The 27,624-nt window shown below is 41.2% G+C and overlaps 1 protein-coding gene across 2 annotated transcripts in view; it reads right to left on the bottom strand.

Moving 5' to 3' along the window:
• cpne4 (copine 4) overlaps positions 1–27,624 on the bottom strand; it is a 281,734-nt gene that overhangs the window by 75,873 nt on the left and 178,237 nt on the right. For both annotated transcript variants that reach the window (XM_062958193.1, XM_008112771.3), the window contains exons 6-7: positions 19,698–19,781; positions 18,740–18,829 (exon numbers count right to left, since the gene is read on the bottom strand). In XM_062958193.1, the coding sequence (XP_062814263.1) occupies positions 18,740–18,829; positions 19,698–19,781 (174 nt within the window). The remainder of the gene's footprint in view (positions 1–18,739; positions 18,830–19,697; positions 19,782–27,624) is intronic.

Here is a 27,624-nt window from a genome sequence, read left to right as displayed (position 1 = left end):
ACTAGGATATATAGTTCTCCTGCAATCTAACAGCACTCTGAACCCCACCAACAATGGACCTGCAACTAACTTGCCACACAGACCCAACATGTCCAACCTTGAATATTGGGGGAGTTTTGGGAGGAAAGACTGAGTTTTTTTCTAAGACATAACGTAACAAGTTTATTTATTATTATTTATTATTAACATACGACCAAACTGATATTCCCTAACTTCCAAAAACAAACAAGGCTCTTTTCAGATAACCCAGGCATTGCCGGGTACCCAAGCTAGTACTAAATAAAAATATGGATAGACCTAAAACTGGATGCTTTGCTGTACATTTTGTAGGGTTTTTAACAGCTCTCAATCAGAGTTGGGGAAAGCCATAAAAATGCCCAAGGAAGACGATTTGGTTGCAACATCTCAAGAGGGAGAGAGGAGATCATGAAAGAGGGTCCGTAGTTGGTGCATAGAGGAGGCTTGTTCTTTAGAGATTTTAAAACAAAGCATAGAAGGCTATCTGTCTAGAGTGCTTTGATTATGTCTTCCTGCATGGCACAGAGGTAGACTGGATGGCCCTTTAAGTTTCTTCCAATTCCAAAATTCTATGATTTGCTTCTTTCAGCTAGACCTGGTTATTGGGCTAGATGCACACCTATCAAATGGCAAATAGATGGCGAGTACTAAAAATAAAATTTAAATGGACCTTTTCCATGTTGTCAGAACCCTTCACTACTTTTGATGTTAATTCAGTCTGCAGAAAATATTGACCCATTGAGTTTTGAAGAAATAGTGTTTACTGCCCTAGTTATCTCTGAAAAAATATATGGTGAAACTATAATATTGATATGATTGCTTATCAGAATAATGCTGTTCTCCTACTGATAAAGTGACAGACTGTAATCTATAGAAAGGCACAATATACTGTCTGAATATTGCTTATGCCACCAAGCAGTAGCTAGGTGACTGGATTCAAAGAGGAAAAACATTACACCTGCATTTTATAAATTGCTTTCTGGGTATTAACTATTTTGGATGATTTTTTAAAGAAGAAAAGTATTGGTTTCTAGAGACAAATATAGAGCTAGTTTTTTAATCACTGGTATCCAAATTGTACCCTTTAATTATAGTTAAGAGGAAGTAGGTCAGCCTTTTTAGATGTTTAACTGCTTGTCTTGAATATCTTAACAGGTAGGTCCAAATAGAACTAATTATGCTCAGAATAATTGCAGGTGTGAAATCAAAGACTGAGTTAAAGTTGGCTCTTAAAGCCATCATTTTGCTGCTTAACATGCAGTTTTTTATGCATTACAATGATAACAAAAACACATCTGAATAATATATGCAGTGGAGACATATTGACTGGCACATAAATTTACACTAGAAGTTTCAATCAGCCAGGAGACTAAATCTAATTCTGATTAAGATATAACATTAAATTGCCAGTGGAAGATAAAACTGGAAATCTACTACAGGGGGAAATTTTTTTCCTACTTATTGCTCTTTCATCCATCCCAATTTCTGAATAGCTCCCCTTCCTTTCTCTTGTTTTTGCTTGCTTTCACCATCTTCCTTTATATATATTGGTGTTATTATTATTTTGACATAAGCCAGTCTGTGGCGCAGGCTGTTGAGCAACCAGCTGCAACAAATCACTCTGACCTAGAGGTCATGAGTTCGAGGCCAGCTTGGAGCCCCATGTTTGTCTTGTCTTTGTTAAGGCATTGAATGTTTGCCTTATATGTGTTGTTGTGACTGCGCCTTCGGGGATTATGGTTGATGGTGATGGAATTCGAAGAGGAAGAAAAAACCCTCGTGATGAGGGTTCACTGGAGGAGTTGCGCAGGAAGCGACTTAGAGAGCTATATGGGGGATCTTCTGAGGAAGATTCAGATGGGGAGATGGATGTTGAGGAACAGATGGTGGCTGGGGAAGCGGGCACTGAATGGGCACAGCCACCGGAGATGTCTGGGGATTTGGGGCTTATGGATACTTCTGAACCTGGGGTTTCTGCAGGAGCTGATCCCAATTGGGATGCTTGGAGAAGGGAGGATGGTTCTTTAAGTGTTCATGGGGCTAAGTGTGGGCAGGATGATTGGGACTCCGATGAATTGCTAGGTACTCCAGATCCACGAGCTCTAGCTGTGTGGAGTTCAGACTCTGAGTAGATTTGGGACACCTGGTGTTTGGGTGTGAGTGTTTGGTCACCCAGGAGGAAGGGGAATAAAATGAGAATGTTTGGCCACTGCACTTTGCGTGTGGCAAGGTGTTGCTGAGGCGCCATTGGGATCTCTGTGTTTCCATGAAGACTGAACTTGGACTATGATTTGAATCTGCTGATATCATCTAGCTTGGCTCTCGCTGTGTCTTATCGTGGACCTGTTTTGGATGACTGCACCGTTTTCGGACTTTGGATTGAATTTGACCTGGCTTCTGTCTACGCCCTCTGACTGACGGCTACTCCCGGCTTCTGACTATTGGTTTGTCTTTCGGAATTTCTGCTGCCTCCTGACTGACCTTGGATTCTTCTGACGACGGCTATTCATCATCCCTTTGAGGCTCTCGGCTTATCTGCACCGTGGCAGCAGCTTTACTGCTTTTCTAGTTTGTTTATTTTCCAGCAATTAACTCTATTTGTTTTCCAAAGCTGAATTGAAGCGTTATTTAGTTTTTAATTGAATGCCAGCATGGGAAATTAGCGTGGCTCGTTTTCGAGTTATTATTGTCCAATCTACTCTCGAAACACTGAAAAGTGAAGTGTTTCAAGGATATTTCCTGTGTTTATGTTATTTTTTTGGCTTATCTTCGGAATAAACTTTGTTTTGTATGTTAACTGGTGTCTGACTCTTGACATGTGTAATGTGATCTGCCCTGAGTCCCCTTCGGAGTGAGAAAGGCGGAATATAAATACTGTAAATAAATAAATAATATAGGTATAGTATTACATTGATATTTTTAAATAGCCTTAAGATTGTGTTGTCGAAGGCTTTCATAGCCGGAATCACTGGATTGATGTGCCATAGATGTGGGCAAAACATCAGGACAAAATATTTCTGGAGCAGGGCCATACAGCCCAGAAAACTCACAGCACCCCATCCTCAAGATTATCTATTTTCACTGTCTTCTATTTCTTGCTCAACACAAATCCCCCTTATCATACATACAAAGGCAATTATTTGAGTTTTATTTAGCCCATGTAGACCCTTCTTCCTTTCACCAATGCGGTGACACTGAACATAAGAATCATACCTGGGAAGAAACAGAGCTGAAGGAACAAAGTTCTTCTAAATTACAGCCAAATTTTTATTCCATCATTAGTCACATGTAATGACCTTTTGCAATAATTTAAAATTTATTGGAGATAGCTCGGTTTCTAGGTACCAATAATACTTCAAATCTGATTTAATAGTGTTTATTTTGAAAAATCTCTGAAGTAACTTTGATGATGGTCAAAATTAATGATATTTTAAAGGTCTAGTCTTGTTCTGTTGAATATACATCACAGAATGGTACTTAGGTATTATTTTATGACCTATATCTAACCTTTCCCTAGATATGTGAAAAAGCTATACTTGTCTTGAAAGATGTCATAGAAGGATGATTCCAAGATCCTCTTCAATCATCCAAATTTGCTCATTAAGTAAAACATATTGAGCATATGTGAGACCTTTGTTATTAGAAAGGTTACCTAATGAAAGATCATAACCTTTAGAACTGAGGAGAGGAGGACATTAAATATCAACTTGATTCTAGAAGATCTAATTAATAACTTATTAGATGGCATTCAGAATTGATAAGCCTGTAAACCCAAATGTACCTGTCACCTGAATGCATACCAATCCCATTCTGTAGATATCAAATAGCTACTTGTTTGAGTAAAAGCTGAGGATCTGATTAATGATAATAAGCTATTAGGGATACTTTGAAATGTATGACGTGTGATGATGCTTGCAGTACAATAAAAGTACAGTAGAATCTCACTTATCCAACATAAACGGGCCGGCAGAATGTTGGATAAGCGAATATGTTGGATAATAAGGAGGCATTAAGGAAAAGCCTATTAAACATCAAATTAGGTTATGATTTTACAAATGAAGCACCCAAACATCATGTTAGACAACAAATTTGGCAGAAAAAGTAGTTCAATACACAGTGATGCTATGTAGTAATTACTAGGCTTGCTCAAATAATTCAATTTTCCCGTTACCCGTTATTAATTCGTTATTTTCGTTTGTTTTGAAGCAATATAGAACCTTGGTTGTCCACACGTCTGGATATCGCGGTTTCGAATCGTGAGAGGCCGTTTTTTTCTTATTTCTTCGTTTTTTTCGTTAAGAAAAAAAAGCTTTTGCAAATCACCCAAACTCCTTTCCTTTTGCCCCTCAGCCAATGGGAGGCTCAGCCAATGGGAGGGGGCGAGGGGGAAGGAGGCCGAGGAGGAGGAAGACGGAGGGGGGAAATGGCCGCCGCCGCCGCCTCGCCTCAGCTCAGGCCTGGAGAGACCGAGAGGGGCCCGGCGGTGAGGAGGAAGAGGCCCGGGATGCGAGGGGGTGTGGGCCAGGCCCGTCCTCGGCTGCTCCCAGGGGCCCAGATTCGCACCCTCCCTCCCCCCAATACAGGTCTCCAGTCCATACCACGCTACATGAACTTGAATGGATACTGTGGTTGTGTTGTCGAAAGCTTTCATGGCTGGGATCACACTGTTGTGGTATGTATTCCGGGCTCTATGGCCATATGCCAGAAGCATTCTCTCCTGACGTTTCACCTACATCTGTGGCAGACATAGAGGTTTTGACGTCTGTGCGAAGCTAGGCAAGTGGGGTTTATATATCTGTGGAAGGTCCAGGGTGGGAGAAAGAACTCTTGTCTGTGGGAGGCAAGTGTGAATGTTGCAATTGGTCACCTTGATTAGCATTGAATAGCCTTGCAGCTTCAAAGCCTGGCTGCTTCCTACCTGGGGGAATCCTTTGTTGGGAGGTATTAGCTGGCCCTGATTGTTTCCTGTCTGGAATTCCCATTTTCTGGGTGTTTCTGGGAAGGTAATGGCACTCCATGTAGTCATGCCGGCCACATGACCTTGGAGGTGTCTATGGACAACACTGGCTCTTGGGCTTAGAAATGGAGATGAGTACCAACCCCCAGAGTCAGACATGACTGAACTTAACGTCAAGGGATACCTTTACCTTTACCTACACACACACACACACACACACACACACACACACACACACACAAGCAGGGACTATATATACACACAATATATATCACACACACACCAATTTAACAAAGTTTCAGCCACAAAAACAAAGTTTCTGAAGTAGAACAATGACTTTCACAGTAAAGACAACCCAATTTAACAGGAAATAAGACTTTCAAACCAGGAACAGATTTCTGCAATGATTAAAAAATGGTTTATTATAAAAGCTATGAAAATTTGCCAAAAATCAGAGGATAAGGGAAACGTTCCACATTTTGGTGAGCTATCAGTGTTAAATGTGTTCTACCACTGTACCAAGTTTGAAGAAGATCACTCAAAAAATGAGGGCGGGAGAGCCCCCTAAGTCCCCCCCCTTCGGGCTGTTTTTGGGCCACCGCGCATGCGCGTCCGCCATTAACGAATTAATTTAGAAAATAACGAATTTTCGTTAATTTCGAAAAATTTTGGGGGCCAAATTCGTTATTAGCAACAAAAACGAAAAACTGCCCCCTCTAGTTTTGAAACGAGTTTAGAATCAAATTTTTCATGGATCGATCAAGCCTAGTAATTACTGTATTTATGAATTTAGCACCAAAATATCACAATATATTGAAAACATTGACTACAAAAATATGTTGGATAATCCAGAACATTGGATAAGCGAGTGTTGGATAAGTGAGACTCTACTGTATTACAAAAAAGGAATCTGATATTACTAAATAACAATATAAAATATAAGTGAGATTTTCCCAAGGACTTGTGCTCAAATGGAGAGGAAGGCTCATTGGATCTCGGGTTGGAGGGAGGGATGGATGATGAGGTGACTGAGGGAAGGGGAGGGTTGTTGGGTATGTATGGAAACGAAAACATCTTGGATTGGCGGACGACATCTAAGGACATTCAGAGGACAACTGCTAATTTAACATCAGATCCTATTGCTCAGCCATCCGCAGTTTCTACTCAGGATCAACATCTCCTAATGAAAGACAATTTTGCGGTGGACATTGCTGACCTAAGGATCAATAGAGGCAGATGGACCTCTAGGAGGGCGGTTTGTGACTCTCTGGCCCAAATTCTATCGAAAAGACCAGGGGTCCCCAAACTTTTTAAACAGGGGGCCAGTTCACGGTCCCTCAGACCATTGGAGGGCCGGATTATAGTTTTTCTTTAAATTATGAACAAATTCCTATGCACACTGCATATATCTTATTTTGAAGTAAAAAACAAACAAAAAGGAACAAATTAAGCCTCAAAGTTAATAAATCATCATCATCATAAAAATAATGAGGGTTGGAAGAGACCCCATGGGCCATCTACTCCAACCCCCTTCTGTTTTTGTGCACCACACCATAATCAAAGCAGCCCTGACAGATAGCCATCCAATAATAATAATAATAATAATAATAATAATAATAATAATAATAATAATAATACTGCAATTAACATGGTTGGAATTAACATGGTCCTTCAGCCATCTAATCCAACCCCCCTTCTGCTTTTGTGCACCAAAACATAAAGAACCCCTGACCACCAACAACAACAACAACAACCACCGTTGGAAGAGATTGCTAGCCTTCAAGAAAAAATGAATCCACAACAGGGCTGCAGAGTATTCTTTCAGTTATTCACACTGGAATGACTGAGGAGGGAGAGAGGCACATGCAGACTCCCCGCTTGTCTTGCCTTGTCTCCCTGCTTGTCTCCTCGGAGGCGAGGGCGGGTGTGTGTGTGTGTGTGCATGCGAGGTGAGGAAAAGGCGTGCGCCTTTCTCTCCTCCCTCACCCAGCACACACCTTTCCTGCTGCATTCCTCAGTGGGAGGGGAGGGAGAGCTGCCCACGGGTCGAGGGAGGAAAGGCGAAGGCCTTTTACTCGGCCCCTGTGCATCTTCCTCGGCGGCAGCACCGAGAAAGCTGCCCACGGGGCAAGGAAAAGGCATGCGCCTTTCTCTCCTCTCTCGCCCAGCACGCACCTTTCCCGCTGCCTTCCTTGGTGGTGGAGGCGGGAAAGCTGCCCGTGGGGCGAGGGAGGAAAGGCGCAGGCCTTTTACTCGGCCCCTGTGCATCTTCCTCGGCCGCAGCAGCTGCCCGCAGGGCTAGGAAAAGACGTGCGCCTTTCTCTCCTCTCTCGCTCAGCACGCACCTTTCCCGCTGCCTTCCTCGGTGGTGGCAGTGAGAAAGCTGCCCACGGGGCAAGGGAGGAAAGGCGCAGGCCTTTTACTCGCCCCATGTGCACCTTCCTTGGCGGCGGCGGCGGGGGGAAAGGTGCGTGCAGGCCGGATAAATGGCTCCGATGGACCGCATGTGGCCCGCAGGCCATAGTTTGGGGACTGTGTCTATCTGGATGAGGAGGAACAAGCTGAAGATCAATCCCGACAAGACAGAGATCCTCCTGGTCGATCGTAAACCTGAACGGGGTATAGGGTGGCAACCTGTGCTGGATGGGGTTACACTCCCCCTGAAGCCACAGGTCCGCAGTCTGGGAGTCCTCTTGGATTCATCGCTTACGCTCGAGGCTCAGGCGTCGGCGGTGTCTGGGAGGGCCTTCGCACAATTGAGACTCGTGCGCCAACTGCGACCGTACCTCGCGAAGGCTGATCTGGCCGGGGTGGTCCATGCCTTGGTCACCTCCAGACTGGACTACTGTAATGCGTTCTACGTGGGGCTGCCCTTGAAAACGGCTCGGAAGTTCCAACTGGTCCAATGAGCGGCAGCCAGGATGTTAACTGGGGCCCCTTACAGAGAGAGGTCAACCCTCCTGTTCAAGGAGCTCCACTGGCTGCCATTTATTTTCCGAGCCCAAATTAAGGTGCAGGTGTTTACCTACAAAGCCCTGAACGGTTTGGAACCATCCTACCTCCGTGACCGCATCTCCGTCTACGAACCCACGCGTTCACTTCGGTCATCTGGAGAGGCCCTGCTCGTGATGCGTCGCAAGCGCGGTTGGTGGGGACACGAGACAGGGCCTTCTCCGTGGTGGCCCCCCGACTCTGGAACACCCTCCCCAAGGATCTCAGACAGGCCCCTACATTGGCAGTCTTCAGGAAGAACTTGAAGACCTGGCTGTTCCAATGTGCCTTCCCAGATTAATAGGAAATCTCCAATACCAAGTCCCATAAGCACTTTATTAGAACTAAGATCGCATATCGCACTCTGCACTTGCCCTATAAGCCTTATATATCACCTGTCACATCAGCACTTTTAATCTTGTACCCATTACTCTGGCCCGGCCCAGTTCTATTGTGTTTTAGCGTATTGTTATTGCTTGTGGTTTATACTGTTTTAATTGTTTTTAATTTGCCTTTGTTTTGTATTGTTATGTTGTGTGTTGAGGCCTTGGCCTTTGTAAGGCGCATCGAGTCCTTTGGGAGATGCTAGCAGGGTACAAATAAAGTTTAATAATAATAATAATAATAATAATAATACTTGGAAATAATGATATTGTCGATAATTCTTTCCTTTCTTTTGTAGAAAAGGGTACAAGTTTGGGGCAATTCGGCATGGGTCTCCAGATATTGTTGTACTATAGTCTGTAGCAGCCTTCAAGACTAACTAAAGAATTGTGGTTCAACCATTTCTGGAGTGTCACAAACTTATGTGGGTAATAACATGTCCTGCTCTAAGGATTCGAAGATCAGGATGAAGTGCTGTCACTTGGGTCTCAGAATTACAACTTCCAGTAGCTACAAAATGTGGAGCTGGAAGGACTAGGTTCTGACCCAAAAAGTAACTACCCTCAACAGCCACAAGATGAAAACACCTTCATGGAATACAGACAAGAAAGGGAGGGAATCCAAAGATCACAATGCTATTATCAGAAATGCTTAGTAATCAGGAGAGATCTGTGGGATGTTGTGGGATGCTATAAATCTAACATCTGTACTCCTATGAGTTTGACTTTTGTGGAGGAAGCAACTACTCAGCTCTGAATTTTTGGCACATGTGTCTTGTGTGACCTAACCTTTGCTGCATCATAGACTACTCTCTCTCAGACTTCCCCGATGAATCCCTTTGATTGATCACTTTTGTGTGGATATTGGACTGCCTGCCTAGTTCTGTTGGTAACTTTGGGTTGGTTTGGGCAAGGGGGGGGGGGACATATGACTGATTCTGGCTACCTGGCAACTTTTGCAAGAAGCCTGCCCTGTTTCTAGAATAGGACAGGTATGTCTATGTACCTTGAAGTTGCATATTGCCTAATGCTAATCCGCAATGTATTTCACAAGGTTTTCTTGGTAATGAAATTCCCAAACATGACTTTGTGTTACTTCCTCTGAAATCTAGCCTATAAAACAGTGGTTCCCAACCTTTTTTTGACCAGGGGCCACTTGACCGGGACCACTTTGACCAGGGACCATTCTCCAACATTAGTACCAAAAGGGTTATGAATTGGTTTTTGGTCAACCTTAGGTTTGGTTTGGTTATTTGGGGTGCTGGTTCAGAAAATTGCATTGGATAGGCCACATCAGCTCTAGTTTCTGATACAGAACATATACCATCCAGTAGTCGCCATTTGCTTGCTCACAGAAAATCTTATTTAATAATCTAGAGCTGATGTGGTCTATCCAATGCAATTTTCTGAATCAGCATCCCAAATAACCCCAGGAACAGGCCTTAAAACAAAGACACCAAGGTGCCCCTGCTTCCAGGCACCATATGGAATGGCTCTGCTCAGGGAGAGGGAGGAGGAGGGGAAGCAGCAGTCAGGAGGCTTGTTGTCGAGCCTTTTGTGGTCAACCTCTCCCCTCCCGACATCCTGGTTGCCTCGGCACTATAAGAAGGTTTTGCGAGACCAGTTGCTCTTGTTCCAACGGTGTAGTAACGGTGAGTCTGCAGACCATATTTTAGTTCTTGTGGACCATTGGTGGTCCACGGACCACAGGTTGGGAACCACTGTTATAGAACCTGACATTTATTGGCAACCTTACCGCCTCTGAATTAACCAAGAGCATAGTTTCAATTATAGGCAAAATAAATATTTTTCTCCCTCCCCTCTGAAATGTCCATTTCATTCCCACATTTCTAGCATTGAAATAATATAAAACTTCAGTTGAGCATGCTGAAATACAGATTAGACAGTAAACGCAAGGGGGCAGGGAAAGTTATCAAGGTAATGTAAACTTAGCGAATACCAGTGATCTAGGCAGAAACTATTTTCAATTCTCTGTACTGCTAGAAAGAGAGACTGAAGGAAAAATCAATGGTTTGTGTCAAAATTCCTATTAAGGGAGCAATACCCTTGTTTTGCTGCCTTTGTAGCCAGGCCCCTGAAAGTGAATATAAGATGTGAATAATTGGGGAAGGGATGTCCATTTGATAGGTTGGAAGAATGAGAAGAATAGGCATTCCATGTACATTCAATGCTGCCTTTCCCAGGGTATACATCCCACTTGATTCTAACCATTTCAACTCACAACAAAGCTCCAGTAAGTGCAGGATTGATAGGGTTCAGGTGGCTTGCCATTTCTTATGTTTGTTTGAGGTTGCTGAAGAGAAACCAAGTAGAAACCCTCCCTGCACTCTTAGAGCCACAAATGAAAATGTCCTTTGCAAGGCAGTGCCATAAGCCAAACTGAGAGAAAAAAAATATATAAAGGGCTTTCCATTTTGCTTTATAAGAGAGAAATAGATAAAGACAGATTTCCACAGGCATTAAAAGATACTTATTTTAAAAGTAGGAACTTGCTTTATCATTTCTATTTCAAGATTATATCAGTGATATCTCAAACAGGAAATAACAGCTAGCCTTAGGTCCCAGTCCTACATGAAAAGGGAGATTTTGTCAGGCATTATCTTTAGATTTTAAAAAATGAAAAGCGATGAATGAAAATAATCTCACATCAAACATCTGTCATATGTATTTTTATATCTATTATTTCCAGAGTAATAAATGTAGTCACCTCTCTCTTTCTAATGTCAGGTTTAAATTAGTGCTGGCACTCTTTCTAACAAACTAATAAGCAAAGAACAGAAATGCACAGTACTTGGAAAATTGGAGTGTACCTTGTTCAACAAGCATTCCTGCCTATTTGCAATTTTCTAAAGAACCCTTTCCTCTATTTGCCTTTGTTTCTCACTTTTTCAAATGTATTTCCCAATGTATCATCTCACTTATGAGTATATTTCCCCATTCCTTCTGAAGTTGCATGAAAGGATAGCCATTGGATCCATGCCATGAGGGACAGTGAATCCACTCTGGATTTTCCTTTCAAATTCAGCAGGTTAAGGGATAGGGCCTCATTCAACTTTGAGCAGCCAACAAAAATACACCAGTAAAATCACCAGCCAATTCACTGGTCATCCACTGGCTGCCATGGTATAAGATAGATTACAATGTTAATAACTGCCATGCTTCTTTCCACGACTGCTTGCAACAGGTACAGCTACGACAGACTGGTGCTATGGCTGTGTTTCTCCACTTCTACATTTTTTTCTGGTGGGCAGAATGTGTTTTTCAAAAATGGCTTGGAAGGCAGACTTTACCCACATAATAAAAGTGAAAATGTGCATGTGGTGGAGGTATCCACTTACACAGACAGGCTCCTGCCTCCACAAACAGCTATAACCCACAGTGCTAAGGAGCCACTAAAAGCACTCCCTCCTATGACATTGCAGGTTATAGCGAGCGTCATGAACACGTAGACCAAACTCTGCCAATGTTCTCCACCAACACTACACTGCTCGCCACTCAAGTGAAGGCTTTCAAACGGAGACAATTTCCTCCTAGATTTTCTTTTATTCCTCAAGAATGGACATCCCATGATTCCTTTCTCTTTCAATTGATGTGGAATTTGCATGATCCATTGCCTCTCCCTGAAATATTTCCTATGGCACACAGCAATTGATCAGCAACTGAACAGGAGGTTTGGGGAGAATTCACTATGATTTATAGGAATTGTAATTGACCTACATCCAGAGAGCACTGTGAACCCAACCAACGTTGAATCTGGACCAAACTTGTCACAAATTATGGGACTTGCAGTACTTTCACTCACTTCCACAGACCACTGCGATCCGCACAAATGACGAATCTGGACCAAACTTGGCACACAGACTCCCCATGACCAACAGAACATAATGGGGACATTTGGGGAATATTGACCTTGATTGATGGGAGTTATAGTTCACCTGCATCCAGAGAAACTGTGACCCTCACTGATACTGGACTGGGACCAAACTTGGCACAGAGAAGCCCCATGACCAATTGAACATATTGCAGGGGGTTGGGGAAACAGACCTTGATTTTGGGAGTTGTAGTTCACCCTTATCCAGAAAGTACTGAACCCAGCCAATGTGGGATCTGGATCAAACTTGGGACACAGACCCAACATGGCCAACTTTGAATACTGGTGGGGCTTGGGGGTAATTGGCCCACAATTTTGGGAATTGCAGTTCACCCACATCCTTATAAATTTTCGAAAGGGAGCATTCATTAAAAAACAACAGGAAATACTGGGGTTTTTTCCTGAGAAATACAGCTACAAATTACTGAACTGATATTACCTAACACCCCCAAACAAACAATTTCTTTTCAAATAACCCAGTCACTGCCAGGTCCCCAAGCTAGTATCCCAATAAAGCCAAGAAGAAATCTAAAGCAGGAGCATTCCAACTTTTATGTAGGGAGCTATCCTAATGTGCTTACTTTTGAACACTGGTTTCTTCTTCACATGCCCAAAGCAAACCAGAATCAGAAATTACATTTGGAACCCTTTGGCCTTTTCAGAGGTTCATAGTCTCAGGGCATGAGAAGTCCAATGTCAATCATTTTGTTTACTTCCTACAGTTTTTGCCCATGTACCTCTGTTTCTTTACCACATCAAGAGGCTGTACCTGCCATGTTTTGGAAACACAGCATGCCTGTGTCAGTGAACTGAAGAAAAAGATGCTGTCAGGCTGAAAATACCTGTTAGCCTGCAAAAGTCATTCAAGCAGAACACGACCAAGAGCAAAAGTGTGATGCCTTCGAATGCCCTCATCCTGACAGGGGTAGTAGCCTCTGAGAGCTGCCCGCTGCCTTCAAACTGCTGGTGTTTGAAAACAGAATAGTCCTTGGAGAGCCCAAGTGAACCGTGTTACTCTGCAGCTATTTTATCTCTTTGATAGAACCTCTCTGGAGAAATCCAAGCTATTAGAACCATTAATAGACATCACTTACACAGTCCTTTCATCTTCAAAGTATTTTAGATGCATACTAATTGACCCAAATCTATAGCAGTAATTAATCTGACCCATTATTTGCAATGCATAGGGGAATTTTAATAACCATTTTCATGACACAAGGGGCAGGTTTCCCCCCCCCCCCCCCCTTATTGAAACTGATAGAAATTTGGGGCATCACCTAAAGGAATTTTTTTTATTCAGATCCTTTTTTTCTCATCTAGCCCAGAGGTGAGAATCATGTAGGCAGTCCCCAAGGTACAAACAAGATCAGTTCTATAGGTGTATTTTTAAGCTGAATTTGTATGTGAGTCGGAATACTTTTAAAAAGTGTAACTCCAGCTATAGATAGATAGCTAGATAGATAAGAGCTTTAGATAGCACAGGGAATGGTTAACATCCCTGTGATGTTTATTTTGCTGTGTGTGCTCCTGTTCAGAAGATTTCACCTCACTTTCTGTCCCTGTGCTTTAGATTTTGAAAAAAAATGGCTTCTTGTAGATAGGATAGGTGAGAAAGCTTCAGTGAAGACTCCTTTTCTCCATGATGACTGTTTCGGGAGTGAATTTCCCTTCCTTGGAGTACATTTATCTCACTACCAGTTGTCTCACCCTTTTTTAACTGTGAATCATTTGTAAGTTGGATGTTTGCAACTCAGGGACTGCCTGTACTTGGATTGCAGTCCCCAGCATATCTCAAAATTGGGTAAACTGGCTCAGGCTGCCGGAACTTGACATCTAACAACATTTGGAGGGCTGCATAACTGCACTTCAAGTCTAATTTTGATCCCTTGGGTATCCACTAGGCTTGAGCAAATTTTTCGTTAGTTCGTTAAATTCGTTTAAAATTTGTTTCATAATTACTTTTGAATTGATATTGAACCATCTGCTCACTGCCTTACAAATATTACGAATTTGAATAATAAAAGTACCTTTTTTTCGTTTGTTTCTGATGTCTTCGGATGTAGCTGTAGCCCCTCGGATGTAGCTGTTGGCATGCCTCTCAGCCAATCAGAGCGGAAGAGGGAGGGAGGGAGAGGCATGGCCATCGATCTGCTAGCATTTTAAAAATGCCATTGAGACGCCCCCCCCCCCCCCCCCCGCGGGGACCACACCGGCTCAGTAGAAGCCTTCCGCGAAGCAGGGAGGGAGCGAAGAGAAGAGAGAAGAGACATGCCTGCCTGCGCTTGGCCTTCTCCTCGCCCTGCCTTGCCCTGGAGCTGCCGTTTGGTTTTGCTTCTTCAGCCAGGCTTAAAGGGGAATACCAAAACCAGGCTTGCCTTCCTAAACGGAATCCTTAGAGCCAGAGGATATCCCTTTAAGAGATATCTCCACTGAGGAGATCTCCCGGAAAGGATTCTGGCACCAGCTCAATTGCAACAGATTCAGTGCCATGTCATGTGAGCTGTAGTTTTACAAAGTCCCTAGCCTTCCCTGCAGAAGAGAGCCAGTACCATGCCGAACTACAACTCCCAGTTTTCTGTCAAATTGTTTTGGATTTCAACTCCTACAATTCCTAACTCCAGACATGGGCAAAGTTTGCCCTTGCCTGGTATAGAAGCATTCTATTCTTCTCCAGACATGCCAACAGTATTAAGTGATAAAATCTTGGGCATTTTTTCCTTTAATGCTAAAATTTCATAGGTTGTTCAGCAACAGCCTACTGGCTGGGTTGCTATGAGTTTTCCGGGCTCTATGGCCATGTGCCAGAAGCATTCTCTCCTGACGTTTCACCCACATCTGTGGCAGACATACTCAGAGGTTTTGACGTCTGTGCGAAGCTAGGCAAGTGGGGTTTATATATCTGTGGAAGGTCCAGGGTGGGAGAAAGAACTCTTGTCTGTGGGAGGCAAGTGTGAATGTTGCAATTGGTCACCTTGATTAGCATTGAATAGCCTTGCAGCTTCAAAGCCTGGCTGCTTCCTGCCTGGGGGAATCCTTTGTTGGGAGGTATTAGCTGGCCCTGATTGTTTCCTGTCTGGAATTCCCATTTTCTGGGTGTTGTTCTTTTACTGTCCTGATTTTAGCTTTTCTGTAGCTAAAAATGCATATAAAATTGATTCTATAGGGAGGATAAATGATTGGATTTCAACTCCTACAGCTTAGCTTTCTCTGCCAATAATGGTACCATACCAAACTAAAGCTCCCAAGATTCTGTAGCAGTGAGCCATCTTGGATATTGTAAGGGATTTATTATTATTATTATTATTATTATTATTATTATTATTATTATTATTATTATTATTAGACCTTGCTCCCAGGAAGGTGCCTTCGCTGTGGCTCCCAACTTATCTATCTACCTTTCCACATATTCTCCACATTGTGTGTATGTGTATGTATATTATATATACATGAGCCCCGATGGCGAAGTGTGTTAAAGCACTGAGCTGCTGAACTTGCAGACCGAAAGGTCCCAGGTTCAAATCCTGGGAGCAGAGTGAGTGCCCGCTGTTAGCTCCAGCTTCTGCCAACCTAGCAGCTTGAAAACATGCCAATGTGAGTAGATCAATAGGTACCGCTCTGGCGGGAAGGTAATGGCACTCCATGTAGTCATGCCGGCCACATGACCTTGGAGGTGTCTATGGACAACACTGGCTCTTGGGCTTAGAAATGGAGATGAGCACCAACCCCCAGAGTCAGACATGACTGAACTTAACGTCAAGGGATACCTTTACCTTTACCTACACACACACACACACACACACACACACACACACACAAGCAGGGACTATATATACACACAATATATATCACACACACACCAATTTAACAAAGTTTCAGCCACAAAAACAAAGTTTCTGAAGTAGAACAATGACTTTCACAGTAAAGACAACCCAATTTAACAGGAAATAAGACTTTCAAACCAGGAACAGATTTCTGCAATGATTAAAAAATGGTTTATTATAAAAGCTATGAAAATTCGCCAAAAATCAGAGGATAAGGGAAACGTTCCAAATTTTGGTGAGCTATCAGTGTTAAATGTGTGCTACCACTGTACCAAGTTTGAAGAAGATCACTCAAAAAATGAGGGCGGGAGAGTCCTGTAAAATCTCCCCTCGTGCTGTTTTTTTGGCCACTGCGCATGCGCGTCCGCCATTAACGAATTACTTTTGAAACTAATGAATTTTCGTTAATTTCGAATTTTTTGGGGGGCAAAATTCGGAAATGACATCAGAAACAAAATGCTGGCGCCCCCTACTTTTGAAACGAGTTTAGAATCAATTTTTTCATGGATCGCTCAAGCCTAGTATCCACTCTTTTATGCATCAATAAAAGCATGATGGGAAGACATGGGCCACATAAAAGATAAAAGGCTTTTTGATTCTTGGATTAGAGGCATTTCATTTTTTCAAAAAAATAATAATAAAAAACGAAATGCAAAGATACTGAATGGGGGGTGCCTGGCTCAATAGCAGTACATGTGAAAAAGATCTCGGAGTCATCATGGGCAACAAGTTACACATGAGACAACAACGGGATGCAGCAGCTAAAAAAGTCAATGGGATTTTGGCCTGCATAAACAGGAGTATAGTGTCAAGATCCAGGGAAGTCATGCTACCCCTCTATTCTGCCTTGGTCAGACCACACTTGGAATACTGTGCCCAATTCTGCGCACCGCAATTGAAGGGAGATGTTGACAAGCTGGAACGTATCCAGAGGAGAGTGACTAAAATGATCAAGGGTCTAGAGAATAAGCCCTATGAGGAGCAGCTTAAAGAAATGGGCATGTTTAGCCTGCAGAAGAGAAGGCTGAGAGGAGACATGATGGACATGTATAAATATGTGAGGCGAAGTCATAGGGAAGAGGGAGCAAGCTTGTTTTCTGCTGCCCTGGAGACTAGAACACAGAACAACGGTGGAAAGGAAATTCCACCTGAACATTACAAAGAACTTCCTAATTATGAGAGCTGTTCAGCAATGGGACTCTCTGCCCCATAGTGTGGTGAAGGCTCCTTCTTTGGAGGCTTTTAAACAGAGGCTGGAAGGCCATCTATCAGGGATGCTTTGAATGTGATTTTCCTGCTTCTTGGCAGGGAGCTGGACAAGGTCTCTTCCAACTCAATTCTATGATTCTATGAGCTCCATCTTTATCAACAACTAATTTGGACATGAAAAAAAATCTAAGAGTCCACATATTTTGGTGGAACTGCTTACCAGGTATAGTTCTGGACATGACTGGTAAAAAAACTGAAATAAAAGACGTAGGGAAAATGTCTCATAATTTGCTATGCATTGGATTCACAGAATAAATCTCTCTTTTTACACCAAAGACTACCTTGTTATGAGAAACCCTCTTCACCCTCTTCCAAACCAAGAATGATGCCACTACCTCTTTCTGATGTTGCACTGCACTTTTGAACCAGCAGAATCAAAAACACCTTCTGCCAGGCCCAAAGTCCAATGAACTGAGATACAGTCTTCCCTTCAAAATTGGAGGTTTCTTAAGGGTTTATCATAGAGATGGAATGATAATGACTCAGGGTCAGAGTGGAGAGTGGAATGGAAAAAAAGTTTCTTCAGCACTGAGAAATCCTGACAGCAAACTCCAGCCCTCAGCCATGATGAAAAGTATACTTAACAGGCAATTCTTTAGGCAGAGATAGATGCTTTTTCGGAAATAGTGGCATAATCTGACCCAAAGTCTCCACCTGATGTGAAGCAAGTAGTTCATTGGTTTGACATATACTTTGCCCATCCCTGAATATAGACAGGCAAAACTGTACACTTGAAATATAGAAATATGCGATGGCTGTTCACACTACGTTTCATAGCTGTTTTCATTTTTAAGAGCGATGCCTTGGATTCACAAATAAATGGAACACCCTTCCCAAAATTAATATGATTTGAGAGTGCTGGACTGCAACTCTGATCACTTCAGCTGGCAGAGCAGGGAATGGCAGGATTAATGTAGAACAAAACCAAACAGTTGAATCAAACAATAGGGTTTCTCTGTGTTTTTTTTTTTTTAAATTACCAGATGGAGAGCCAAGAATACTGTTCTTGTACTAAAGTGGTTAGAGATGAAATGATAGGATAAGATTACTAAGTTATTATATCTAACAGCCCCCTGGTCTGAATGAAATTGGTTTTTCAGATGCCTGACACAAATCCCAATCCAAACATGCAAGGAATCATATTTTTTTGCTTTCTGAGATATTTTAATTATTTAGTTTTAGGTGCTGTTGCACTGAAAGACCCTTACAATAATTTTGCAGAAACATTAAGGCAACACATTGCTGTGTGAATGTTTAGTTCAGATGATCAGAGTATAAATAAATCTGCAAGATGATGTGCCTTAAATAGAAGCATGGAAGGAAGTGAAGTTGGTTTTTGAAAATAGCATTTTTTAATTGAAGAAGACACTTTCAGATGCAAACTCTTGCAATAACAGATATCACCAACCTTTAGTCTGCGATCCTGGTCTCCACTGCAGAGTGAATTTACAGACACCTTAAATGACTTCCAGGCTGGGTTTAAGTTGTTCATCACCACCTAGGAAAGAAGAGAAAGGAAACATAAACATAATTCAAAAACAACATAACTAATAATAACAACAGCATACAAATTAAGTCTATTATATAAAGTTTTCCAAAAATGAGTAATGGAGATCTTTCGTTGTTATTTTTATGTGAGCTTATGTTCAGCAATGCCAATTGATTTAATGTAATTTGAGTGTAAAGGTAAAGGTAAAGGTTTCCCCTTGACATTAAGTCTAGTCGTGTCTGACTGAGGGTTGGTGCTCATCTCCATTTCTAAGCTGAAGAGCCAACGTTGTCCGTAGGCGCCTCCAAGGTTTTGTGGCCGGCATGACTGCATGGAACACCGTTACCTTCCTGCCAGAGTGGTACCTATTGATCTATTCACATTTGCATGTTTTTGAATTGCTAGGTTGGCAGAAGCTGGGGTTAATAGCAGGAGCTCAACCCGCTCCCCAGATTTGAACTGCCAACCTTTCGATCAGCAAGTTCAGCAGCTCAGGGGTTTAACCCACTGCACCATCAAGGGAACTTGTTGTTAAAACTGCTTCTGACATTCTATAAACATTTATTTTTGTAATTAGTTTCTTTTCTAAAGCCCACAAATAAAACAACTTGAATGAGTAAAATGAGCCTTGTAATTATCTGGACAGAGACTGAAATGACAGCTTGAACATCCAATAAGAGACTTCTTTCTGAGCATGTTTAGTAGTGCTACTAGTAGTTTGTGTCTGTGTATGTATGATTATGTAGGGAGAAGCTGAGTCTCCAAAATAACTAATTGAATACAAAACATGTTCTGGAATGCTAAATTTACAAAATGACTATTGCTGGTTGAGGCCATAGATGTATCCGCCTGAGTAAAAAATTGGTCCATAGCTTACCTCAGTCCTGTGAACAAGCTGTTGGGTGGCATCGTCATTCATCCGGAAAATTTCCAGAAATGGGTCAGATTTGCTGAAGAAATCCTGAAATCAAAATATATCAATCTTCATTACTGTGGCCTGTTAGTTTTTGTCCACACACTGTCTCTACTCTTCTGCTGTTAGCGTTGCCAGACTTCCAAATTAGTAAAAAGAGACAATCAAAATTTATGGCAATCAAGAATTAGCTATGAAAACCTTTTTGCTCTTCCCAAATACCAAATGCAAGTTTTATTTCAGATCACATGGCATCCAGTCCTGTCTTTATGAAAGCCTCACACTTCAAAATACAGACTTTGGGGGCAACCTACTCAGTCTATGTGAAAGTTAAAAAAAAACTGTCCAAACTTCAAACAAAGGACTTGCTTTATAATAAGTGACACCTGCCAGACTGCTAAAGGATCTTTTTAGACCTCAAATAAGGAACTTGGCAACCCTACTTATTGTAGAAAAATAAATATTAATTTTGCTTTGTTCTTTGAGAAATTATCTACTCCCTTGTGAGTCTGTCCATTCATAACACTTTGGCGGGATGGTTCTGTATCTTACTTTACAAATTGTGGACCTCTATTTAAATGTATTTTCTCTATAAAGAGCTGTCTAGTCTAAATCCAGTTTATTAGAAAGTTGCTTATCAGTAGCTTTGTACCTGGAGAGCAAACTGAACATGGTAGTTGCTCAAAATCACCCAGTAGGTTTCCATGGACAAGTGAGAATTTGAATCTTGTTCTCCTGGAGTTCTGTATCACACTGTCCCCATTTACATTGACCATTTCATACAGTTCAAAACGAGCTTTAAATTGCATCAGTCAAACAACAAACCCCATAAAAGTGCAAGAAATTTAGCCCTTAATGCACATCAGTGAACTGTGGTTTGTGTAGTCACCGTCCAGATTTCACACTGGTTCCACTACAGTACGTTCTTCAATGTCAGTGTAGATGGGGCTTGTGTTACATTACAATGCTGATATTCAGACTGAAGAGTAAACATAAACATACAGATATTCATTATGGGAGCACAGATTCCAATCGGAATCCACACTTTTGGTTCGTTGATTAAATTGTGTGTTCATTTGTCTCCAGTAGGTGACACACAACTCTTATTTAAAAATGCCTTGATATATATGATACTTTAAATTGGCTTTCCAGCTGTTGCCATATGAGTTGTTTCTTTGATACAGCCAAGTGTTTCTCAAGCTGCTAAAGTCCTCGCTCACACAGCCAGAATCTTGTTTTTTCTGTCTTGTTGTATCATACATATGTACAATTATCTCAGTCTTGTTAGTGCCAGAAGATGGTATGATTAATACAGAAGACAGAAACATCAGTATAAGCTCAGAAGCTTTAGAGAAGCACAAAATATATTTAGGAAAATTTGGCTGGACTGGCCACGTTGTCCAAATGCCCCATCACTAAAGCAATTACTTTATTCTCAATTCAAGAACAGAAAATGGAATGTCGGTGGACATCAAAAGAAATTTAAAGATGGGTTTAAAGCTAACTTTAAAAAAATGTGGAATAAACACAGAGAACTCAGAAGTCCTGGCACTCAAGTGTTTTAACTGGAGATCAGTTGTTACCAACAGTGCTGTGGATTTTGAAGAGGCATAAATGGCAGGCAAAAGGGAGGAATGTGCCAAGAGGACGCATGTCAAGCAAACTTTTGTTCTGATCACCTTCCATCTGTAAATCTATATCCTCACTGTGAAAGACCATGTGGATCCAGAATAGGCCTTCACAGTCATCTATGGATCTACCGTCAATCATACTCATGGTTGAGTCCCTTGCAAAACAATCCTACTTGGCCATGAGTGATTGCCTATAGATACAGATTTAGGAAAGAAAAAAAATCAATTTGTGGGTCTCATTAAACTGGCAAAAATAGTCCTAAATTAGAGCTCAGTGGGCATAGACAGAATACTGCCTTAGTGATAAGGTGAGGGTACTGGGAAATCATAGTATTCAGGAAGATTATTTTGTTGATTAAAAAAAATCTGAGACACTGGAACATTTTGTCTCAAGCTCCACTTGTTTAAGTTCTATGAAGCAGATCTAACACAGCACCACTGAATGCTTAAGTCTGTAGAAACCTGTAAGGTGCAATTATTTTCCTTTCTAAGTGAGGATGTTGTGGGGATTCTTATAAGTTGCCCATCTCTGCAAAAGGATGGCCATATAAAGGAGCCACATAACACAGCACAGTACCTGTGCAGTGGAAGACAGAAGTGAGAATGCCTTCCTCTCCATGGAGACTCTTACAACCTCATCAGACAGGGAACAGAGGCCAAAGCCGGACATCACACAATGTTGTGTGACATCCGGTATAGGCCATGCCCCTAACCAGGGTAAAAGTGTCATCGGACACTTCCACCCCAACACAGGAGCCAGCACAGGGCCTTCCTGCAATAGCAATACTTTCCCCATGTGATGGGGAAAGCATTGCCGAGAGGGAGCTGAGTGCGGGATGACAGATTCGCCCACTACTCTCTCTTTCCTCTCCAGAAGCCCGGCAAAGTGGCATGCTTTGCCAGACTTTCCTGATGACGTCCTTACTTATGCATATTAATTTCTCTCTTGTTGTCGCTCTTTCCCTTGATGAAAAGTCATAAGGGGCTAATTCTCAGCACAGTTGATTCTTCCTTAATTGCAAATCTGGCCATTTAGTTCAAACACACTACTTACTATAATGTTAGTCCTTGACTTTACAAGTTATTTTTTCACATGTATACTGTAAGAATTATGATCTTGACATTACTCATATGCCACCTGGCATAAGATAGAAGGATTTTATATTCTGTGAAATATACTTGATGGAAAAAATGTTTACACATTCTTTCACAAAGTAATTGAAGTTTCTTCTTTATCACAAAAAGTGTGATGGGAAAATTAAATGCATCAGTGAATGAGACAATATGACATTATAGATAAAATTTAAAATAATATATGAAGTCTTAGTCTGAGAAATCTCAATCATATGTTCATCTCAAATACTTAGACCAGGGGTCCCCAAACTAAGGCCCGGGGGCCGGATGCGGCCCTCCGGGGTCATTTACCTGGCCCTCGCCCTCAGTTTTATAATATAATATATTGTATATACATATAATATTGATAATAATATTATAATGTAATACAATATAACACTAATAATAATACCATATAATATTAATTATATATTCTATATTACATATAATATTACTAATAATATTACAGTATAGTGGTATAGTTCAATATAGTAATATATAATGCTAATATTGTGCTATGCTAATAACATAATATATTGTATGTACATATAATTTGTAAGCCACTCTGAGTCCCCTTTGGGGTGAGAAGGGTGTGATACAAATGTAGTAAATAAAGGCAGTAAATAAATAATAAATAAATTTTAGACTTCGGCTCACCCAAAGTCTGAAATGACTTGAAGGCACACAACAACAACAACAACAACAACAACAACCCTAATTAACTTGACTATCTCATTGGCCAGAAGCAGGACCACACTTCCCATTGAAATCCCGATAAATGTATGTTGGTTATAATTGTTTTTATTTTTAAATATTGTATTGTTCTTTCATTGTTCTTGTTGTTTTTGTTGTTTTTGCACTACAAATAAGACATGTGCAGTGTGCATCGGAATTTGTTTGTATTTTTTTCAAATGATAATCCAGCCCCTCAACAGTCTGAAGGATTGTGGACCAGCCCTCGGCTTAAAAAGTTTGAGGACCCCTGATCTACACTTTAGAAGTAAGGCAGTTTGACAGCACTTTAACTGCCATGACCCAATACTATGAGATCCTGGGAGATGGAGTTTTACAAGGTACTGAGCTTTCTCTGGCAAAAAGTGCTGTTGCCTCACCAAACTACAAAACCCACGAATTAAAAGTATAGAGCGACATGGGCAAACTTCGGCCCTCCAGGTGTTTTGAACTCCAACTCACACAATTCCTAACATCCTATTAGGAATTGTGGGAACTGAAGTCTAAAACACCTGGAGGGCCGAAGTTTGCCCATGCCTGATATAGAGCCATAGCAGTTGAAGTGGTGTCAAACTATATTCATTCTACAGTGTAGATGCCTTCTCAGAAACCAGTTCCACTGAGCTCAAGGGGACTGACCCTGGGCGCATTTGCACTGCAGAATAAATGCAGTCTGACACCACTTGAACTGTCAAACTACTGTACATTCATTCTACAGTGTAGATGTCTTCTCAGAAACCTGAGTTCAAGGGACTGATCCTGGGTGCATTTGCACTGCAAAATAAATGCAGCTTGATGCCACTTGAACTGTTGTTGTTGTTGTTGTTGTTGTTGTTATTCTATTTATCAGCTCCAGCTCCATGCGGGGACATGAGAGAAGCCTCCCACAAGGATGATAAAAACATCAAAATATCCGGGCGTCCCCTGGGTAACGTCCTTGCAGACGGCCAATTCTCTCACATCAGAAGCGACTTGCAGTTTTTCAAGTCGCTCCTGACACGAAAAAAAATTTATTTATACCCCTTATACAAGGAGACTCAAAGTGGCTTACTTTAAAGCATTTCAATACAACTTAAAATCTAAAAAATATACAAACATTAAACCAGAATTAAATACAAACAGTGTAAAAAAAATCACTTAAAATCCATTATTTACACCTCACTTTTTTTCTCTACAAGGAGACTCAAAGCGGCTTACATTAAAAGCATTTCAATACAATTTACAATCTAAAAATACACAAACATTAAAACAAAATTAAATACAAACAGTGTAAAAAATCACTTAAAATCCATTATTTACACCTCACTTTTTCTCTCTACAAGGAGACTCAAAGCGGCTTACATTAAAAGCATTTCAATACAATTTAAAATCTAAAAAAATATACAAACATTAAAACAGAATTAAATACAAACAGTGTAAAACAGGGGTCCCCAAACTAAGGCCCGGGGGCCAGATGCGGCCCTCCGGGGTCATTTACCTGGCCCCTACCTTCAGTTTTAGACTTAGGCTTGCCCAAAGTCTGAAATGACTTGAAGGCACACAACAACAATTCTAATTAACTTGCCTATCTCATTGGCCAGAAGCAGGCCCACACTTCCCATTGAAATCCTGATAGGTTTGTGTTGGTTAATTTTTTTAAAAAATATATTGTATTGTTCTTCCATTGTTGTTGTTGTTGTGATGATATATTTGCACTTTTAGCACTTTGGCCTAGATCCTTTGAACCCAATCCATGATTTTAACATTTTATTTTGCATGTGGTTATGTATGACTTGCTTTTATTGTCTGATTGATTGATTTTATTGTTTTGTTTTTATATTGTTCTGTTCGGGCTTGGCCCCATGTAAGCCGCTCCGAGTCCCTTTGGGGAGATGGGGCGGGGTATAAGAATAAAATTATTGTTGTTGTTGTTGTTGTTGTTTTTGCACTATAAATAAGACATGTGCAGTGTGCATAGGAATTTGTTCATTTTTTTTCCAAATGATAATTTGGCCCCTCAACAATCTGAGGAGCATGAACTGGCCCTCCACTTAAAAAGTTTGAAGACCCCTGACTTAGACCCTATTACAGGACAGCAGAACACTGCATACAAATCACTATTTACAAATAACAATATTACATATCGGGGAGGGGGGGCAGAACAATAAGGTTACATTGAAAAATGTATGTAACAAATGTCAGGATGTGTTGGGAGTTTCTGGTGTAAAAAAAGTAGTGCCTGCTTGTTAGTTACCATATATGTAGTGCCTGCTTGTTAGTTACCAGCATTGCTTCAGAGGGCCGGTTATTTATAATATTTCAAATTTTATGCTATTGCCCTACCAATCCCAGGATTTCTTTAAATAAAACAGTAAATAAAGCAATGAGAAATGTAAGAAATGAGTAAAACTTATTGTAGGATCAATGCTAACAAATTACTATTTGGGTTTTGTAATGAACTACATAAGTTTCTTTTAAAATGTAACTTTCACAACTGGTGGAGAGAGTATGAAAACATACTATTTTATAGATTGCATAGTGTAAATACATAGTTTAAATATTTAATATTTCTAGAATACTGTTAGTGTCAAAGTTTCTTGAACAGTTATTACATAGTACCAATCCAGAACAATTGGCACTTAAATAAATATTTTTTGCTTATCCTCATCTAGCAAGTTTCAATTCAGATCTGATCATCTCCCCCCTTCCCCCCCCAAAAAAAATATTTAAATTGGTAAAACAGGGCTTAATAACGTTGGCTGTGTTTCTTTATACTGTGTTGATAGACTGTTTCTTTTACAGAAATAAAGGATTTATCAGGGTAGTATTTTAATGATATTTTTATAATGTCATGTCAGTAATGAAATGTCAATGTATATGATGCACAATGATTATTTTTTTTTGCAATAAGGACCTGGAAATATTTATTCCAGTCTGAAAACCATAGCAACATTAAAATGAAATAAACTACTGTGACGATCTCTCGGCTTTTATTTCAATATTTTTTGTTTTTGTTTTTTTTACTCAGGGGAAACTTTGCCAAGAAAAAGTATGTCTTCTGTGATTCAACATCCATACAGGATTTGGCATTCCGTACAAAATAACTACAATCCACATCTTCTATTCATGACAAGTCACCCGTACTGATATATATATATATCTCCTGTCATGCATAGTTGCCCTGGGAAACCATTTATTATCTGCTGTCGATTTTGTTGCTCTAATGCTAGTTTTGCCTCATGCCATATGTATGCATGGACATGAGTACCAGTGAGACGTGGACAGTGCTCATGTGCCCCATCATTCCCCAAAGGATGCCAGGTGCTGATGCAAGTGGCACAACAGAAATACAGTTTGGTCAGCAATGAGATGAAGCCACTGTACACAACTATATATAGTATGAGCTGTATCCATGCAGGACATGTTCTAAGACAACTGCGGATACTTGAAAATGAAGATAATGACAAACCTTATATTTTGACTTGTAGGAAAGGGAAACTGTGGATACTGAGCCTGTGCATAAAGAGGTCGTACTATACTGTATTTATTACCTGGCACTGGTTGGATGTGTTGGACTGCTACTTTCATTGCCCAGAAATATCACACTGGGAGGGGTTGATGGCTGTTGTACTTCCACTTTGGTTTCTGTCAGTCAGGTTATTCTACACCAGTGGTTCCCAACCTGGGGTCCCCAGATGTTTTTGGCCTTCAGCTGCCAGAAATCCTAACAGCTGGTAAACTGGCTGGGATTTCTGGGAGTTGTGAGTGTCATACCCCAGCCACCTTTGGTTTCTGAACCTGATTCAGAAATGAATTTTGACCAGGATGAAGCTTATTCTGACCTTTTGCCTAGTCCGCAGAGCTCCTTTCAGTTACAACTGCCGGCTGTTGATAGTTCAGATGCTTCCTTAATTGGGAGAGATACTGGAGATGTTACTCCCGTGGCTGAACCAGATGTCCAGAGTTCCCCAGAGAATGTGCCCTTCAACCAAAGGGAGTTTCTGCATCGCCAGAGATCAGAAAAACAAGGGCTTTGAAGGAGTAACCACTTGGCATCGCAAGGGGATTGTGGATAAGAAGATTCCCTTGGGAACCTTTGGGGAGTTTGGTTTCCCTTCATTGGGATCTGATCTTCGTTCCATAAAAGTGTCTTGCACTGCAAACACTTTGCGGTGTCAACGTAGCAAATACCTAAGAACAGTTCACCGACTCTAGCTCCTGGTGTTTAACCAGCCAAGTTTCTTGTTCCTGGCGGCTAAGCCGAGCCGTGACTCCTGAGTAGAACCGGAGTAAATCCTCTTTCTTGCCTTGTTCCTGAATCAAGTTTGATCTTCGCTTCATCTCGTTCCTGCCTTAATATCCACGACCTCCTAGTGACTTTGGATCTTGTTATTCAGCCTTGTTTCCTTGTTGTTCCCCGCTCAAACTTCCAACAG

This window comes from Anolis carolinensis, chromosome 6 (genome assembly GCF_035594765.1).
Source record: "Anolis carolinensis isolate JA03-04 chromosome 6, rAnoCar3.1.pri, whole genome shotgun sequence".
Lineage (NCBI taxonomy): Eukaryota > Metazoa > Chordata > Lepidosauria > Squamata > Dactyloidae > Anolis > Anolis carolinensis.
Note: the sequence above shows the minus strand (reverse complement) of the source record. Positions and strands in the feature narration are given on the sequence as shown.